The sequence below is a fragment of the Poromitra crassiceps genome (genome assembly GCF_964638095.1).
Source record: "Poromitra crassiceps genome assembly, chromosome: 1".
Lineage (NCBI taxonomy): Eukaryota > Metazoa > Chordata > Actinopteri > Beryciformes > Melamphaidae > Poromitra > Poromitra crassiceps.
The window spans coordinates 34,671,419-34,690,293 of record NC_139623.1 but is presented as its reverse complement, the minus strand read 5'-3'; the positions used below and the strand labels follow the sequence as shown (position 1 = coordinate 34,690,293).

General features: G+C 44.1%; 1 protein-coding gene across 1 annotated transcript in view; it reads left to right on the top strand.

The window, feature by feature from the left end:
* ddx46 (DEAD (Asp-Glu-Ala-Asp) box polypeptide 46) overlaps window positions 1-18,875 on the top strand; it is a 69,525-nt gene that overhangs the window by 20,825 nt on the left and 29,825 nt on the right. The window contains exons 11-16 of the mRNA XM_083633318.1: window positions 3,766-3,941; window positions 4,617-4,738; window positions 8,854-8,932; window positions 11,179-11,261; window positions 11,568-11,732; window positions 17,307-17,469. Of these exons, the coding sequence (XP_083489444.1) occupies window positions 3,766-3,941; window positions 4,617-4,738; window positions 8,854-8,932; window positions 11,179-11,261; window positions 11,568-11,732; window positions 17,307-17,469 (788 nt within the window). The remainder of the gene's footprint in view (window positions 1-3,765; window positions 3,942-4,616; window positions 4,739-8,853; window positions 8,933-11,178; window positions 11,262-11,567; window positions 11,733-17,306; window positions 17,470-18,875) is intronic.

Here is an 18,875-nt window from a genome sequence, read left to right as displayed (position 1 = left end):
ATCCGATGTCTCCCATAGCCTGCTAATATTTACAATGATCCAATTATTAATGTTATAGTAATTTATTGTCAAAAACACACCTACATGTATGAAAAAATTACACCACATAATAAACCACCGCCATAGCATATATTTCAATAGCCTATGTATTGTGCATGCAAATAATAAACATAATGACATTCATTAATACACAGGACAAGATGTTACTATCCCTTCCTTGTGCCAAAATCCGAGTTAAAACACATTTAGAAACCCAGGATTATTAGCCCACATACAGCACTACAGTTAATGTGCAATGAATGCACTAAAGTAGACTGAACACAAAATGAAATGACTCGATACACCTTGGCAGAGTTCTGCAAAATAAATAGAAAAGGAAAAAATGTGCTCACTAGATTACTGAGCGCATTTTTCCTGATGTTTTAGGTTTTTGCCGTGGTATCGTTTCAGTATCGGTATCAAGATACTTTTTTTTTTTCAATATTTTATTTTAATTTTTTCTGAACAACATACGAACAAGACAAACAGGCTCAGACACAGGAAAAGAAAAAACAAACAAACAAACAAAAACACATTATCAACAACATTCAGTATTAAGTCATGCTACCAGTCGCGTGAGGTGCTTATATGCTTATAAGAGGTATTGTGCCCGGGATCCCACACAGGGGATCCATGGGGAACCAGTCTGGCGAATCACCCGTCGCCCCCAACCTCAACATGGTAGGCTAGAAACGGGTCCCAAATGGCAGAGAATTTCTTAAGTGAGTTGGTCCTCAGGAACCTAAGTCTCCACATCCGTATAACAGAGGTCATATCAGTCGGCCACAATTGAAAAGATGGTGAAGAGGGGGACTTCCATTCCTTCAGGATTAGTTTCTTGGCAACAGTTGTCCCTTGTGTCAGAGACTGTTGCACAGCTGTAGGGAAGTTCAGAGAAGACTCCGAGCAGCCAAAGATGGCGAGTTCTGCCTCCGGCTGAAGGGCTATTTTGTAGGCCTTAGAGTACCAGTCAAATATTTTGGCCCAGAATCCCGTTAGTGAAGGTCAGAACAAAAAAGGCATGAGATAGTGTGCCCTCCGGCACTTGACACCTTTCACACAGTGGTGATACAGTAGGATAAATCTTGTGTAATTTCTGCTTGGAGTAGTGGAGATGGTGAGCAACTTTAAATTGGATCAGCTGGTGTCGGTATCGAGATCCTTAAAGGGGGACTAACCCCCCCCCCCCCAGATATGTAACAAAACGGCATGCTGTTTGATTTGAAAAAACCTATGGGAAAAACCAAGAAATGACGTATCATCTTGTCTATAATATACTCTTTGGCTGTGCTCAGGTCAGGAATTTTTCTCCGGAAATTGACGCCATTACAGTTTGCCCACCGCCTCAAAAATAATTTATATGAGAGCTGCAATATCTTTTTAAATATCAACAACTAGCCAACGCTGGTGGCCTGTATGGAAACAGCGTTGCTCAAAATGGTTGAAAGTTATATCAATTTGGCCATTCAGTGCCGAACTAGAAATTTTATTATTTTTCTCCCATGTGTGTGTGTGTGGCTTGTCTAAACTTACGTTAAAAGAGACTAGTGACGCAAGGCTGGTTACCGCAGCACAGCACAATAGTCAGGACAAACGCCCCGCTCTCACGCTCATGTAATCACAATGTGAGATTTCTCCACGTCATTCCCTCGTCCAACTTGCCATATACCGCACCATGACATCCGTTTTTAATTTTCGTTTCTCCCTTTTCCATGATTCTTGTCAAAAGTTTGCTCCTCTCCAGCGCAGAGCTGCACTCTGTACTGTACTGGAACATTCTCCCCCCTCCTCAGGCTGGCGGTACTCACAGGCGAAACAGCCTCGTCCCTTTCTAACCCTCACGGAACAACAACAAACAAACACAGACAGAAATAGCTGGTGTGCGATTTTTCTGCACAATCAGTGTCTGAGATTGGGTACAGGATTGCGGGAATCCCGCATCTGGACTCACAGGTTACACAGGTTACGACTGCGCAAGCCGGTGGTCACAGACAAGCGGGCAGAGCATCAGTGCAGCAGCAGCTCCGTGTCCCCAGCGAAAAGGGGCACAGAAGACCACCAGTCATCCTTGAGAGGATTCCAGCATTCTATGTTGTCTCTCAACCTAATATGGAATTCTGGACAAAATCATATCTAGGCTACATAAAAAATAAAATCAGATTTGCATCTGAGAGACCAAATCTCATCTTAGTATGAAAAAGGTTGGGAATGATTTACAGCACACAATGCCATTTCCTTCCTTTTATGATTATAGTGGCGTTTATTGATAGTATTGTGTTACATAGGAGTTGGTAGGAAAATAACAGGCGATTGTAATCAATTAACAGGTGATTAACAGGTCAAGTGACATCATGGGAATAGGCTTGGAGTTGTGAGGAGCCGAAAGGGTACAGGGGGAGTAGGGGAGTAACTATCTTGAAATCCCATAGTCTTTGGGGACAACGTGACGTCAGGTTGTACCAAATCTCCCATTCATTTGAGGGCAAAAAAAAGCAGTGTTCCACCCATAGAGGGCACTTATGCCAGTTATGCTGCTGAAAAATGATACAAATGGTAGAATGGCAACAGTTTGGTCTCAAATGTGGAAATTTTGACCAGCATTCTTCACACACCACCCCCAAAGTCATATACTGTATATTGGTTAAAAGCTGAAAAAAAGTGTTTTGGGGGTTAGTACACTTTAAGCAGGTATCGGTATTGAACTCATAATTTTGGTATCGTGACATCCCTACTTCATGGGTGGGGTTTATATATGGATCACAGTTGAAGCAAATGAAGGATCATTATAGAGTTCCCAAAGGCTTAATTATGTTTCAACTCCAATTAGGCCATAAAACTGTCTTTAAAAACAACAATATTATATAGGGGTTGAATAATTGTGACATGGCTATCTTAACAAAATATACTGTTACACACAAATACTACATCGTGCATTTTCTGTGTTGATTTTATGTATCATTCAACTCATCAAGAAGTCATCCAAAGCAGAATCTTGCTTTTTGAAAAAACTTTTAATTGATAAATCCTTAAAATCTTTAGGGGGATTGAATATTTCTGTTTGCAACTGTATACGTATATATATTTGGGGGCGCGCACAAAAATTACGCTTAGGGTACCCAAATGGCCAGCAGCGGCGCTGAACACACACACACATGCTGACAGTGGCCGGTGAAATGTAGTCTCTGCTTTTAACCCATGCAGGCATGTCCTTCCTCCGCGGGGCAGCCCAGGATCAGTGGGCAGCTGTCTTAGTGTACAGCGGCCAGGGGCCAACTTCAAACGTTCTCGTCACTGGTCAGATGACGATCTTCTGCATGTTTTTAGTGGGGGTCCATACCGATGTTGTATGGACGAACCCCAGGGGAGCACAGGGAGAACATGCAAACTCCACACAGAAAGGTGGGAATCGAACCAGGATCTTCTAGCTGAGAGGCGACAGCACTACCACTGCGCCACCGTGCCCCCAGAGAGGGGATCTTGTAGATTTCTAAAGATCTGCTTTGATGCACTATGCAGGCATTAACACTCTTGTCTTATTCAGTCGGCTCTCTGACATAAACATAAAATTTGAATGTAATTCCCCTCTCCTAGGTCTGCCAAAAAAAGTATTCTGATTGCACTTGACACTGGTAGATGCATAGAGTGGGTTGTTCAGCACATCCAGTGAGCAACACATTGTGCTGGTGAACATCTTCACATGTTTTCTCCTAACCTTACCTGACACAGGCACAGCTATGAGAAGCCGACCCCCATCCAGACCCAGGGCATCCCTGCCATCATGTCAGGCCGTGACCTCATCGGCATCGCTAAGACCGGCAGTGGGAAGACCATAGCTTTCCTGCTGCCCATGTTCCGGCACATCATGGACCAGCGCCCACTGGAGGAGGGAGAGGGACCCATCGGTGAGGGCCTGTTCCTTTTCATACTTCCTCTAGCCTTCCCTCTAACATTTACTGAAACATTTTCTCTTGGCTGTATACAAACTTCTGACTGGAATAATTGAACTGCGATAAAGACAGAAGGGATGTGCTTGGGTGATAGGAGGAAGGCTTGGCTGTCCTAATCCAGTGCTTTTTGAAGAACGGCTTTAGGATGAAAATGTAAAGGTAGGGACAGGCATTTCTAGCAAAAACACTATTCGAATATCGCTCGGCCAAAGTTGAGTGTTGATTCGATGATATGATTCTAAGTATGGTTAAATCGCTTAGTTTGACAAACTAAAAAGTAAAATGATAAGCATTTTACGCAAGGTATATGAAAAAAATAATGGCAGATGAAATCCCATGGAGAGGGAGAGGGGGTGACTTTGGCACTCTATTGAGGCAGCCAGTCTGCGTTATTTGGAAACCCACATAGGTTAAGCCAAAACCACACCCTGTGCCCGCCTACGCAGCAGTCAAGCGCCAGGATTGGTCAGGAGCAAGTCTTTTGTCTTCTTTTGACAGCTCGAATCTCCCACACCACAAACACTGCACGGCACGCAGCCCAGCGATTTCATGAACCAACTGAATTGCTCTTGATAGCGGACATTGAAATTAATTGCTGTTCTTATCGTCTCCTTTCCTCGGTCGCCGCAGCTGTGATCATGACTCCCACCAGAGAGCTGGCTCTGCAGATCACCAAAGAGTGTAAGAAGTTCTCCAAGCCGCTGGCGCTCAGAGTGGTGTGTGTTTACGGAGGCACGGGTATCAGTGAGCAGGTAGACACACACGCACACACACACACACACACACACACACACACACACACACACACACACACACACACACACACACACACACACGTTCATGTTATATCTAAAGGGTTGTTTTTGCCAAATGATGGTGCAATTATTAGACTGCAATCCATCTAACACAGCAGAGTAAGTGAAGTGCTTTGGGTGAGGTGAAGGTGAGCAATGCTCAAGGACATAATAAAGACACTCTTAGAGCTCATTTATGCTCAATTTTCATTTTCGTCCAAAAAATAAATGTCTATTTCAAACTATTTAACCGTCAATGCCCACATACTTCCATGCGTCTTTCACGTTGGTATCATGTTAAACAGTACATCCACTAGTGGGCAGTAGAGTGTCAAGTGTGTGTGTGGTACTGCTCTGTTTCATCCATATCCGTAAGCTTTCAGAAAATGTGCAGAATTACGCATGAAATGAGCGCAGAGTAAAGCTCTGTCCGTATGCGTTAGGGTTTAATATTTTTCCCAAAAATGAGCCATACCGGGAAATGGGAAATGAAGCCCTCTTTCCCGGGAATCCCGGGAAATTTGTATTTTTTTTTTTTTTGTTATGCATCAAGGAGAAAATACACCTATTAGTTCCCAACCTGCCGAATGTATTATTTGGTGCCATTCATATTTATTAATTAAGGCAAAACATTGCTATTTAACAAAATTTTTAGGCTTTATGTAGGCTGTACCTATATGTATTAGGCTATATAGTGCCATTAGGGTTTATATACGAGGGATCAGCCACGCAGCATTTTGGTAAACAAACCGCGTCACTGGGTGGCAACGGCAATGGAACCCTATGGAGCCCAAGTGGCACGAGGCTTGAGTGGCTGACTCTAGCCAGTTAACTCTGTTTACATTTTAAAAACTGCGACAGTTCACACAACTTTAACACGACATGCATATATTATACATCAAACTCTTGAGCTACTTCTGCTCTCACTCAGAATGTCAAAATATAAGCGATGTCATGTATAGTTTTTGAGATATTAACGTTTGTTTGGCACAACTCATACTATTAACTGCCGCGGGGTTCCGCATTTCTGGGTGGCAAGTGACGTCACGCTGATTCGTCCTATAGTAATTCACCAATCGCCTGGATTGGCGAATGAATAAATCCTGTAGTAGCCTAGGCTAAACATTTTCTTAGAGAGTTGTGGAAACTGCCGTGGAAGGAATGGAGCCGTAAATGCGTCGATCAGCCCGTTTTCACGCTCTTTTACACACAAGATCAATGCTGTCTGATACCTGGCACCGTGTGCTTTTGGATCTGGGCTGCTGCACTCTGGCGGCTGCACCGCTCCTCTTCCAGCCGTGCTCAGTCATAATCTCCATACCGCATACCAGAGCATGGCTTTATCAGACTATCTCCACCGCTCTGTGCACGGACATCGCCTACAACCAGACCATCATGCCCAACCTGGGGCACACGAACCGAGGACGCACGGCTGGTCTGATTGTCGTTTTCACTGCTGGTGAAGTTTGCACGGTGCTCAATCGCCGTCTCGTAGGCTACTGCATTAACGGTCATGGCACAATCCCCTCAAGCAAGTCAGAAGTGTAGAGAAAAGAAAAGAAACATCGTGGGCGGGATTTGTGTTTATTAAGCTATGTGCAATAAGCTTTCAGTGTGTGTTCCACCGGCGCACAGCGCACAAAGGCGCATAGCCAAAACAAGCCGAAATAAAATCAGAAATGAATTCCACTCTGCAAAGGATATGAAATTTCAAATTACTGGCTATAGCATTGTTGTCAGAGAAGCTAGTATTAAAATCTGCCTGCAATACGTCGTTATTTGGCACTATATAAATAGAAAATCGATTGTTGGTTGATTGATTCACTTTGATGTCTCCGAAATGCATATAGGCCTACATCATGATCATTTAAAGACTTTACAATGCTTACAGTAGCCTAATATATTACATGTTCTTTTAAAACATAGGCTACATCATTTAAGAAAGTAAACTGTCGGCATATTTCTAAATATAGGCCTATTCCAATATGTTCTGCATGTAAAAACGGGAAATGGGTTGGATGGCATTTCCCGGGAATCCCGTTTCCCGGGACTAAACCCTAGTATGCGTATCCATGCGTAACGTTGAGCATAACTGGGCCTTTATGGTGTAGGAGAGCCTAATCTATATTTGCAAACTGTGATAACTCTCCCAAAGCCAAAAACAAGATAGAGAAATGTGGCCTATATCTGTTGATACTAGGGGTGCACCGATCACGTTTTTTGCCACCGATCACCGATTGCCGATCACCTATGAGAAATATCTGCCCAACCGATCATCGACCGATCACCGATTACCGATCACCGATATATATATATATACGCCCTGGGGTGTCCGTAAAAACACGAGGCAGGAGACAGATGGGAGTTCAACCGTTTAGTTGTCAGTTCTCTTCAGTACAGTACAGCAGTATAGGCTCTTTACAGCATTATGACAGGAATAGTAGGATTGTGTGTGGTCTGGAAAAAGGAGGCAATAAAATATACAAACAGGTCAGTAACCAAGCTTGCTGTTATATAGGCCAATTATAGTGATAATTAACAACTAATAATATATAAATGATAATTAGGTAAACTGTAAGTCAGTTACTCTTAAACACCAGTCTTGAACCATGACTAAAGCCAAAGAGCTCCCACTCATAGAACCGGGGTTATGCACAATAACCGTCATACATTGGGATCCGCATCGAACGAACATCAAAACGACCCGCCCATCGAGGCTGAGTTACAGTGTTATAATTAGCAGCACTATGAGTGCGATCTACATAATGGTGACAGGGTTACATGACGGGAGAAACAACAGAATCACAAGCTACACACGAGCTAAACTCCATCTGAGTAGTGGCATTAATTAGCGCAACAGACAATCAAACCGCAAGTGCACGCCTAAACAAACGTTATTGCAATGATTGCAGGTAGATCGATCTAAAACCAAAAGGGAATGCAATACAGGAATATTAACATAATAATGACTTACTGGTTGGTCATATACGCACACATGGAAGAAGGGGATTAGAACATGTTCAACTGATGTCCAAAGAAAGGAAGAAAGTCCGTCTGAACGGAGCGCACATCCACATACTCAGCCGCACACTTTCGCTTCCTTCAAAGTGCCCGCGGGAACATCAATGCTTGCGTGGAAATTGTCTGTGTGTGCGCGTGCACTACCCCGACTACCACAGTAGCACCGTGTCAATCTGGGACTTTAATACACACGGACTTAACAGCATGCAAATGCCTCGGTAGGCGGGAGGACTGGAGGTAACTTCTCTCTGCTGAGGCTGCTCTAATCACCAGCTGATTTGTGTGATTCAAAGATGCAAGGGGTGTGTTGACAGTCTGGTGCGGTGTGTGCATGGAGGTGAGTACACTGACGAAAGCAAAGCGTGTGCTTTGCAACACAATGATATAAACGTTAGAGCACAATATGAAAGTTAAACGATAGACATTGAAGACATGAAAATGGGCTGCCTCATGTTTCTCACGTGCAGCATGATCGGCTATGCGATCGGCAACATTAAAGGAATATCGGAAACAGCAGATCACATATTTGAGGTCCAAATCGGCCGATACAGATTGCGTGTCGATCGATCGGTGCACCCCTAGTTGATACAAGGTATCTGCAGGTGTGTTAAAATGTCTGAAACCCCTAGAAGAAAGTACCTAAATGTAAGGCCATTAAAATGGTCTATGTTTTCCACCATGTAATGACAATTTTCTCTGCTCTTTATGTCTACTCTTAGTTTCATACAGAACAGGAGTAGAAGTATCGATAATATACATTGTATCTGCTTTACTAAACTCAATTAATTCCCTGATGTAATCTTTCTTATACTGCCCATTTATAGTTAGACGTTTCATTAGACATGTTAAAACAGAAATAGGTTGATTTTTGTTTCTTTTTGTTTCTTTTGATGTTAAAATGGGCCATTCATTTCCAGCTAGCATTAAATTGTCTTAAATTTGGTTTTCCGAAACCCTGTGATATTGCTGAGGAAGGAGCTTGATCACACACAATAATGCCGTCTGTGTGAACATGTGGATCTATCATGTTTGCTGTCATCTTTGCGCTGCAGATTGCTGAGCTGAAGAGAGGAGCTGAGATCATTGTGTGCACGCCTGGGAGGATGATCGACATGTTAGGTGCCAATAGCGGTGAGTTCCAAACACCCGAGCGACCCTCCCACTTCATTAGTCTATCAGAACGTTAGTGCAAATAAGCGCTCATTTTGCTAATTACCTTTGCATGGAATAAATATTACAATGTGATATAGTACATAATAATGAATCAAGTCAGTACCACTTACTAAACTGTTGACATTATTTGACCACCTTGGGGATGAGTCATATCTGCAAGACAGTGATGCGGTCCCTGAAGATAAGGGCAAGTTACAGGTAGGTGGAACTGGTTCTACCTCCGTGGATCCTGCTTCTCCAGGCCAGAGTCGGTGAAAATGTTCAATAGCTGTAATGAAACGTCGAAGTAGTTGGTCAGCATTTGTTCAGATCATAAAATGAGAGAATAAGCTCAACTACAGTATTTTAGGAGCATTATGCTCTTGTAAATAAATTAAAGCTGCCTACAGTGGTTCTCAAACCTTTTCCACATCAAGGACACCTAAACTGAAACAAATTAGACCATGGACATGAACATTTGATAAGAGTTTGTCCCAGGGTCCCCCATCTAATAAGAGTTTTGCTTATATATGTTTTATTACAGAAAGTGTATGAAACCCATGACCAAAATAGTCATACATTCTGTTGTGTTACTTATGGATGGAATTATAGTGAAAATAAATTATCCACCTTTTTGCTGGGGACCCCCTGGAACCCTCTCAAGTACGGATGCGATCGATCGGCACGTGACCGGAAATAGCCGATTTTCAGCTGATCAGCCTCGACCGGTGACCTGCGCCGGTCAGTCCACATAGCCGATTTTGTGCGCCGGTCGGCTCCCCCCTTTTTTTGTTTGGTCAATGACCTGCAGCTGCAAGATGCACGCGTTTACGTGACATGCGCGCACCCCAAGGCAGAGAGACAGACGGGCTGCAGCCAAAAGGAAACACACGCCAGCATGTCCTCATTGTGGAAATGTTGCAGTTTGTCACACATGCAAGTGGAAAATAAGCTGCGGAGACAGAGGTGTGGCCGAGTCCCGCTCTGCTTGAGTCCACTCCAGTCTGAGTGGCTCGCTTCACCTCACTGGCCCCTCTCTCTCCCCGGCCACAGCGCAACACAGCCGGCTTGGCAAAGTGAAGGTGAGATGGAGCCCTGTGTCCAGTATGATATATATATCCCCGACCTGCTGCAGCTGCAGTCCACATCACCGCTGCTGCAGATCAGCTGCTGCTGCTATCTGTCAGTCATGTGGTAACATGGATACAGGAGAGGACTATTTGTTTCGTATTGCGAATAGAACGACGAACATAATAATAATAAAACGCATCGGACTTCAGTGTGCAAGGTTTTCTGTGTGTGATGATTTTTTTTCCGGATGGCGGATAAGAAAAAACCCATACGAAATTTCGGACTCTGTGTGTAAACTCTGATATTCAGACTGAATCGGAAAGAAAATCGGAATCGGCCAAAATCGGTATCGGCAAGTCAGACTATTCAAAAATCGGAAATCGGAATCGGCCAAGAAAATGGCAACCGGTGCATCCCTACTCTCAAGGACCCCTGGGGGTCCCCAGACCCCACTTTGATAACCACTAGCCTAGAAGATTAAAAAGGAGCACATGTGCAGCTTGGGATTCAAAGCACAGGCAGGCATTTTCCAGTTATTTTCACAGATCATGCTCCTTAATACCTTTCCTATGGTCTTAATGAGCTTTGATTATGTGGCTCCTTTTTGATTGAATATCATTGTAGAGCCATGCAACATAGAGTGTTTACATAAATGTGCACTTGAGATGTTTTTATTAAATAATAGCTGTAAATGTAAATTCTTGATTCTGCACAGTTATAATAAAAAATGGGGCTTGTTCTTTCCACACATGCGAGGTAATCTCTAATATGTTTCCCTTGTAGGTGAAAAGGCGCTTGGTCAGATAATGCTTGATGTGGCTCCATCTCTTGTATTGTATCTTGAGGCAGTTTTCTGACTTTACAGGTCCCACATGCGCCTGAGATGGTACGACCAGAGAAGCGAAAAGGAAAAACATTTTAAAATAATAATAGTAAAAAAGGTCACTTAAATGTACAAACAAAAGAATATGCTGTTGAATGTAGGATGCCTTGTTTTGCTCTAAAGTACTGTTCCATAGTGTAATCTTGGAAAGGGTTTTCTGTGTTCTTACAGATTAGTTGATGTGTTTTTTTTAATAGCTAGGATCTGTTTGAGGACCCAACCCTTCTTGAGGTGAATGGTTTTCCCTCTGCTCCTCTCCTTTGGTTTTTAGGTCGTGTCACCAACCTGCGTAGAGGGACATACGTGGTGGTGGATGAAGCAGACCGGATGTTTGACATGGGCTTCGAGCCGCAGGTGGGTGTCGCCTAGATCAGCCAAGTACACCAAGTACAATTGGGGAGAAAAAGGGGGGGAAATCAGAATTCTTTAAATAAAAAGGTTAGGGTAAAACACCAGGGTAAGCAATCGGAGGCAGAGTACGGCGGGCCATGCCTTTGCCATAGTGGGATGTGTTATGTCCTTCAAAGTAATGGGCAGCATCAGATTCTTTTTTACCCCCCCCCCCCACGGGCTAGGCAGTTTTGCACATCGGCAGATTAAAAACATGAATGAATCAACAAAATAAGCTAACCTCCAAGTGTCATCCGTTTCCTGCACCAGGTGATGCGTATCATGGACAACGTGCGTCCGGACCGGCAGACGGTCATGTTCTCAGCCACCTTCCCCAGAGCCATGGAGGCTCTTGCCCGCAGGATCCTGTCCAAGCCCATCGAGGTGCAGGTGGGGGGCCGCAGCGTGGTCTGCTCCGACGTGGAACAACACGTGGTAAACCATCTTCATCTCTTTCTCACTGACCAGGATTTGTCAAGTCAAGTTTATTTGTATAGCCCTAATTCACAAGCATGTCTCAGAGGACTTCACAGAGAATATGTCTAGCTAAATCTTGCTGACACAACAGTAACAATTACAGTAGTAATAATAACAACAAGATTGAACAATTGTATGATGCAGAGAGAAAGGGAGAAAAGGGGGATGGAATGTGGGGGAGGAGGTGGGGAGGGAACATGGGAATGTGGGGGAGGGGAGAGCAGGGAAAGGGAGGAAGTGGGGGGGAGCAAGGGAGGGAGAGCGGGGGGAATGTGGGGAGGAGAGAACAGGCTAGCAAGCGTAGATTTTTTTACTGATGGCCAGGATAGTGGTGGTGGACCTTTTTGTCTCATGTCTCATGTTTGACCACCAAAATGTTACAGGGTTCGTACGGTCATGGAAAAGCCTGGAAAATCATGGAAATTTAAATTCAATTTCCAGGTCATGGAAAATTTTTGGAAAAACATAAAATCCAACAAGGTTTTGGAAAAGTCATGGAAATTTGTTTAATAAATATTTTCATGACGTTCATTTACACCAAGTTCAGAGCATAAAAATAGTTCAATCAGGAGAGGCCAGTTGGTAGGATTAGACAAACTTTATTTAGCAATCGGTATGGGGGGGGATAGAGAAAGAGAGAGCAGAAAGTCAGGGCAGTTGCGCCAAGGCAGCCAAGTAGGCCACGCCGGGAAGCGCCAAGCTAAATTTTAATGTACCAAGATCGAAGGCCCGACCGAGTTGGGAACGCCAGCCGCAAATAGCTGTAAGTCGCTAAAAAGGTCGAAGGCCGGAAAGTACAATCGCGAAGCGCCAAGGCGGCCAGGTAGGCCAAGCTGGGAAGCGCTATCGCGAGGTGCCCGACCGAGTTGGGAGCGCCAGCCGCAAATAGCTGTAAGTCGCTAAAAAGGTCGAAGGCAGGAAAAGCAAGATCGAAGGCCCGACCAAGTTGGGAGCGCCAGCCGCAAATAGCTGTAAGTCGCTAAAAAGGTCGAAGGCCGGAAAGTACGATCGCGAAGCGCCAAGGCGGCCAGGTAGGCCAAGCCGGGAAGCGCTATCGCGAGGTGCCCGACCGAGTTGGGAGCGCCAGCCGCAAATAGCTGTAAGTCGCTAAAAAAGGTTGAAGGCCGGAAAAGTGCAATCAACTACTGGCGCCTGCAGATCTCAATTAACCTCCGGTAATCAGATCTTCCTTTTGGGGGATCTCCTAGCCTATGCAGGTGCCCTCCTCTTGCCTCAAGAGCAGCGCCACTGGCCAATGGAGTCAAGCGCCAAAGCATTTGCCATGCATACCGATTGCTAAATAAAGTTTGTCTAATCCTACCAACTGGCCTCTCCTGATTGAAGTGAGGTCTCCAGACCATATTTCAAGCAGAAGGCCACTCACGCATAATCCGATCATCCCCTGATGACAGTCAAGTTCTAGCATAACGTGGTCAGTCAAAAGTCCTAGTATGACGTCTGCTATGACGTCAAATATGACGTCAGTTAATCCTCATATATATAGCAAGGGTTCTACGTCACCTCTCTCTCTCTGGCCGATCATAGCAGCAGCAGCTCACGGCAGTCCATCCCCCTTGAAGCAGGCCTCCGAAGCGTTGGCGCTTGACTCCATTGGCCAGTGGCGCTGCTCTTGAGGCAAGAGGAGGGCACCTGCATAGGCTAGGAGATCCTCCCCCGTGGGGGATCAGGAGTCAAGACTCGTTGGTGGCGGACTGGGGAGGTGGGTGGGGCAAAACAACGATTATGCGTGAGTGGCCTTCTGCTTGAAATATGGTCTGGAGACCTCACTATAGTGTAAATTGGCACGGCAAGTAACGTTAACCGTCGCTGTGTTTCTGTTGTGTGTGAGAAGTGAATTCAGTGAGTTACAGGCACGCCCACACTAGCCTACATCTGCCTGTGGCTGCAGCTGAGGTAACATTAGCAGTTAGCAAAGTCGAAGGGAAATGCAGCGTCAACAATATGTGGCATTTCAAAGATAAGTACCAATTATGGCTCGCGAAAGATGGACGATGCGCTAAATGCAATCTGTGTTGTAAAATGCTGATGTGAAGCGGAAAACCACCAACGCTAACGTTAGCGTCCCTTACGACATACGAATAGTTTGGCGTTTCAACAAAAGACGAGGTAAAGGGATGACAGTCAAACTACGGTAGCGTTAAATAAATCCACAGTGAACCAGAACGTCGGCTCCATAATAAATGCCAGTCAGTCAACAGCAATCAGCGAGCTGCATGTGTGTGTGCGCGCGTGTCTAAAACGAAGTAATTTATCGTCACTTATACCATTTAACTCATTGAATGCCATGGACGTCCTTCGACGTCCAATTAAATAGTGACGTAGAGTGCCACGGACGTCCTTCGACGTCCAATGCGTTTTTTGACGGTGGGACGTCGATCAAAGCCTTCCGCAGCTCCTGTACAACTATAGTAGCTATTGGAGGTGTATAACCTATTTTACGGACTCATTAGGTGGCGACAGTGCTTGCTCGGTGCAGTCCAGATTAGAGACAGGTCCGAGAAACAGCCTAAAAGCCGTGGATCAAAGACAAACCGATGCATGCTCCCAGAGCCATTTGCTCTGTCGCGGGAGCTGACATTGGCTCCGAACAGGAGTCAATCCGCGCTCACAACTGAGCCCCTCTGTCCCTGTCTGTCTGTCTGTCTGTCTGTATAGTTTCTCCACCCGATTAGCAGCCAGGAAAGCAGCCCCTGACGCCAAACCATTCAGCAATCCGGGTTGGCTCTTCCCTGCTGTGGCGCTGAGAGCCGACAGCAGCACACAAACGCAGCACTCCGAAAATATAATGGTTGCGTGAGGCTGTGTGCAGTGTGGGGAGGAGTTTACGGGGGGAGGGGGGGAGGGGGGTGGTGCACGCAGGGCATCACACAACAACTACGTCACTACATCAGAAAATATTATCTTCAGACTCAGTGAATGTGCTTGAAATGCTGCATTTCACAAAAGGCGGATTATCTCAGCTAATAATTTGAAAAGCCTGAAAACGCTGAAAACAACCTATCTTCTCCGGCTCATAACTAAAGAACGGAAAATGGTATCAATAAACTTTTTTTTGCTGATGATACAATAGAGCCAGCTCGTTCTTGTGCGTGTTCGGTGTTTACATAGTAATATCACACAATATTCTGTGGGCCTCGAGAAATCACTGAAAACGCTCTGAAAACTCTGGCACTGGGAGCATCCGTTCTCCAAAAGTGGCTGGCACTCAATGAGTTAAGGAAGCAGATTGATAATCAACTTTAATAATGTTTTTCTGCCAATTGTGTCTCAGTGTTTCTGCATGGCACTCAAGGTTAGGGCTGGCCAATATTGTGACTAGATGACTTACCAGACTGTTCTAGCTCTTCTATTATTTGCCTTTACCCACTTAACATTATTCATTATTCACTGATGATTATTTATCAAAAATCACATTGTGTAAATATATTTTGTAAGAGTCCATATCGCCCAGCCCAATTTACTAGATAATTCCGAGATATATCATCTTTCGCCATTCAGAATAAAAATACTGATTTTATGATTTTTGGTCCATATCGCCCAGCCCTACTCAAGAGATCTTTGTTGTCGTCAGTGTTGGGGCTAGTAACGTGTTTTAGTACTAAATGTTAGTTTCCATGTTAGTTTTTCAATTATTGTCATCTGTTAGTACGGTAGTTACATTACATAGAATATTTTTCATGTATACACCGAGACTTTACAAAATGTTTAAACTCATGGAAAAGTCATGGAAATCCATTGGTCAAAATGTGTATGAACCCTGTGTTACATTGCCTTATTTTTGACTGTATTTAGTTTTTCCAAAATTAGACTAGAAAAGAAAATGGATCGATTAGAAACCTGTGTAGTCATTAGTTGCTAGCCTAGACTATTTACTCTTTATCCCAAAACATGAGAAAAACTGTGAAATGGATCTTTAGGGAAATTATCATATTGTACATTATCGAATTTAATTAAAACAAACATAACTACTCTGTAACGTCTAGCTCTAGTGAACCTTGAATAAACCAATGGAGAGAATCTTTTTATGCTTCCGCTGGCAATAGCCAAGCCGGACTCTGAGGCATTATGGTTTCGGGTTGTCCGTCTGTATGTCCTTCCGTCCATCCGTCTGATCTTCTTTAACGCGATATCTCAGGAACGCCTTGATGGAATTTTGCCTAATTTTGCTCAAATGTCCACTTGGACTCAAGGATGAACTGATTACATTTTGGGGGGTCAAAGTTCAAGGTCACTGTCACCTCACGAACGCCATTTTCTAGCTTATTAACGCAATATCTCAGTAATGCCTTGACAGAATTTCTTCACATTTGGCTCAAACGCCCACTTGGACTCAAGGATGAACGGATTAGATTTTGGTGGTCAAAGTTCAAGGTCACTGTGACCTCACAAAAGTCATTTTCTAGATTGTTAACGCGATATCTCATGAACGCCTTGACGGAATTTTGTCACATATGGCTCAAACGTCCACTTGGACTCAAGGATGAACAGATTAGATTTTGGTGGTCAAAGATCAAAGTTCAAGGTCACTGTGACCTCATGAATGCCATGTTCTAACTCGATAATGCGATATCTCAGAAACTAATATTTATTACACAGTTGCAACACTCAATTTGTGTGTTTTTTAAGTAAAAATGATCAATAATTATTAGGGACGTCACAATATATCGTCCCACAATATATCGCGATATCAAAACGTGACAATATGTATCGTTGAGATGAAATCTCATATCGTGAGAAAAAGAAGCTGAACATGGTGGCACTGATCTGCATCTGATTGCATGCTCGCTCTCGTTTTCATTGCTTTGTTTGAACAGACGAGGGACGTTACAGACACGGAGGATGAAAATGGTGAAATTACTCAAATTAGCGTGGAGGATGCAACTTACAAATCGATCGCAAAAAAAATTGTTAAAATATCGTATCGTTATCGTGAACCCAATATCGTGTATCGTGAACTGAGTGTATCGTGACACCCCTAATAATTATCGATATCGACTGATATGAAATATTTGATATCGATAGTTTTTGCTATATCGCCCATAGAGATGCACCGATCCACATTTTTTCACTTCCGATCTGATTCCGATACCTGAATTTGGATATCTGCCGATACCGATATTATGCCAATACCAATATTTTTCTTGAATATACAGTATAGGCAAAGATTTGGCCAATTAAAGATTTTTTTTTTAAATATACCTTGCAAAAAGCAGACAAAATTAAGAAAATGTACAAGGCAAAGAAGGATACTATTATACATGTGCAAATTACGGCCCGCACTGGAATTGCAAAAAAAATAATATATACAGTATATATATATTTTTTCCCGATTCCGATCCGTGAATTAGTGCCAACATCGGCACCCGATACTGATATTGGATCGGATCGGCCCCATCCCTAATCGCCCAGCCCTAACGAGAACCTCCTTATAATTTGGACTTGTGTTGACATTTTACACTGAAAAAAATGTTTAATTCAGTCCCCCCCCCCCACCTCTCTTTGTTTCTGCAGCTGGTGATTGAGGAGGACAAGAAGTTCCTGAAGCTCCTGGAGATACTGGGTCACTACCAGGAGAAGGGCTCTGTCATCATCTTTGTGGATAAGCAGGAACACGCCGATGCGCTGCTCAAAGACCTGATGAAGGCCTCCTACCCCTGCATGTCTCTGCACGGAGGTACCGCTTTCATTTTGATTAGGGGTGCACCTACACCACTGTGTGACGCTTTATTGATTTCCTGTAGGGGAGTTCCTTTGCCTTTTTTCCCCCTTTATTGAACAATTTACATTATTATGTAAAATGTTATGACATGCGATAAAGGTCCCAGGTAAGCTTCTAACCCAGGACATTGTGGGTACATGGTGCATGGCGCCAGGACTCCCTATCAGTTCACCACTTTCATAGAGGAAGATGGTTTTCAAGTCTTCTATCAATCTATCTCTATCAAATAGAGTATGTCTGCGATATTTATATGTTCAAGATTCAAGATTTTTATTGTCACTCCATGGTACAAGTATCACGTGTGTAATTCTTGTGCTGTGGACTCCGTTTACAACATAGTACAAATATAACAGGGCATATGAGTGCAAAAACAACAAGAGACACAACAAGCAATTTGTATGTTTCAATTCTGTGTCTGGCCACAGGTACGCCGTTTCAAGTGCGATCGGGCTGAAACTTTCAGGGGGTGTAAAGGGCACCAGTGCGGGTGACCTGACAGAGCCGGATTTTTTAATTAAGCTAATTAGCACACAAGGAGGCATTGTGACAAGACTGATCAGTGATGTCATAGTGACATCAGTGATGATGGAGCCGGATCTTTGATGTAGGGCTGGCACAGATACACCCATACGGATCAGCCCCCACGGATCGGAACGCGGTTCGGAACGTCAATGGTCCCCCCCCCCCTTTCGTTTAATTTAACGTTCGTGTATGAGAACGCCTGCAGCGCACCCAGACACAGACAGGCATCATCATGGCAAGCACAAGTGAGCTTCCTCATCCCTTGTCGCCGCTGTAAAGTCTCTCTGAAGGCTGTGGCTAGTGGCTACTAAAGACAGCATCACAACAAACTTATTTCAACACCTCTGGAAAAGCACAGGAATGCGATCAGCGTGTTGCGGGCTGCACAAGATAACGAGTGCCACAACACACACGCGCGCGCGCACACTTTTCACGAACACATTATCACCGGACGGTGAAATGTTGCCTTTAGGACACATAACAACACGTGGGGCCACTGAGTAGCTTAACGTAGCATCAACGTTATGTTTCCAGACTCACCTGGTCTGTACCCATGTCAAGTGACTGCAGGTTAGCAAGCAACAGCCAGGAAGTTAGGCATAGCAGTGCCACCTAAAACAGGAAGTTGGGTTGTTCTGCCTTAAAGCGATAGTTCGGTTTGTTTGAAGTTGGGTCCTATCAGCTAGTCACATACACTAACGTAATTAGGTACAGTGTTCTGGACGCTGAGCGCAGTGTCTAACGAGATCCGGCACCCAGAGGAGCAGCCTCGCGCAGCCTCACCAGCTTTTTCTCTCTCAGTACTGGGGGTCAACAACTAAAACGTAATTTAGCCACCT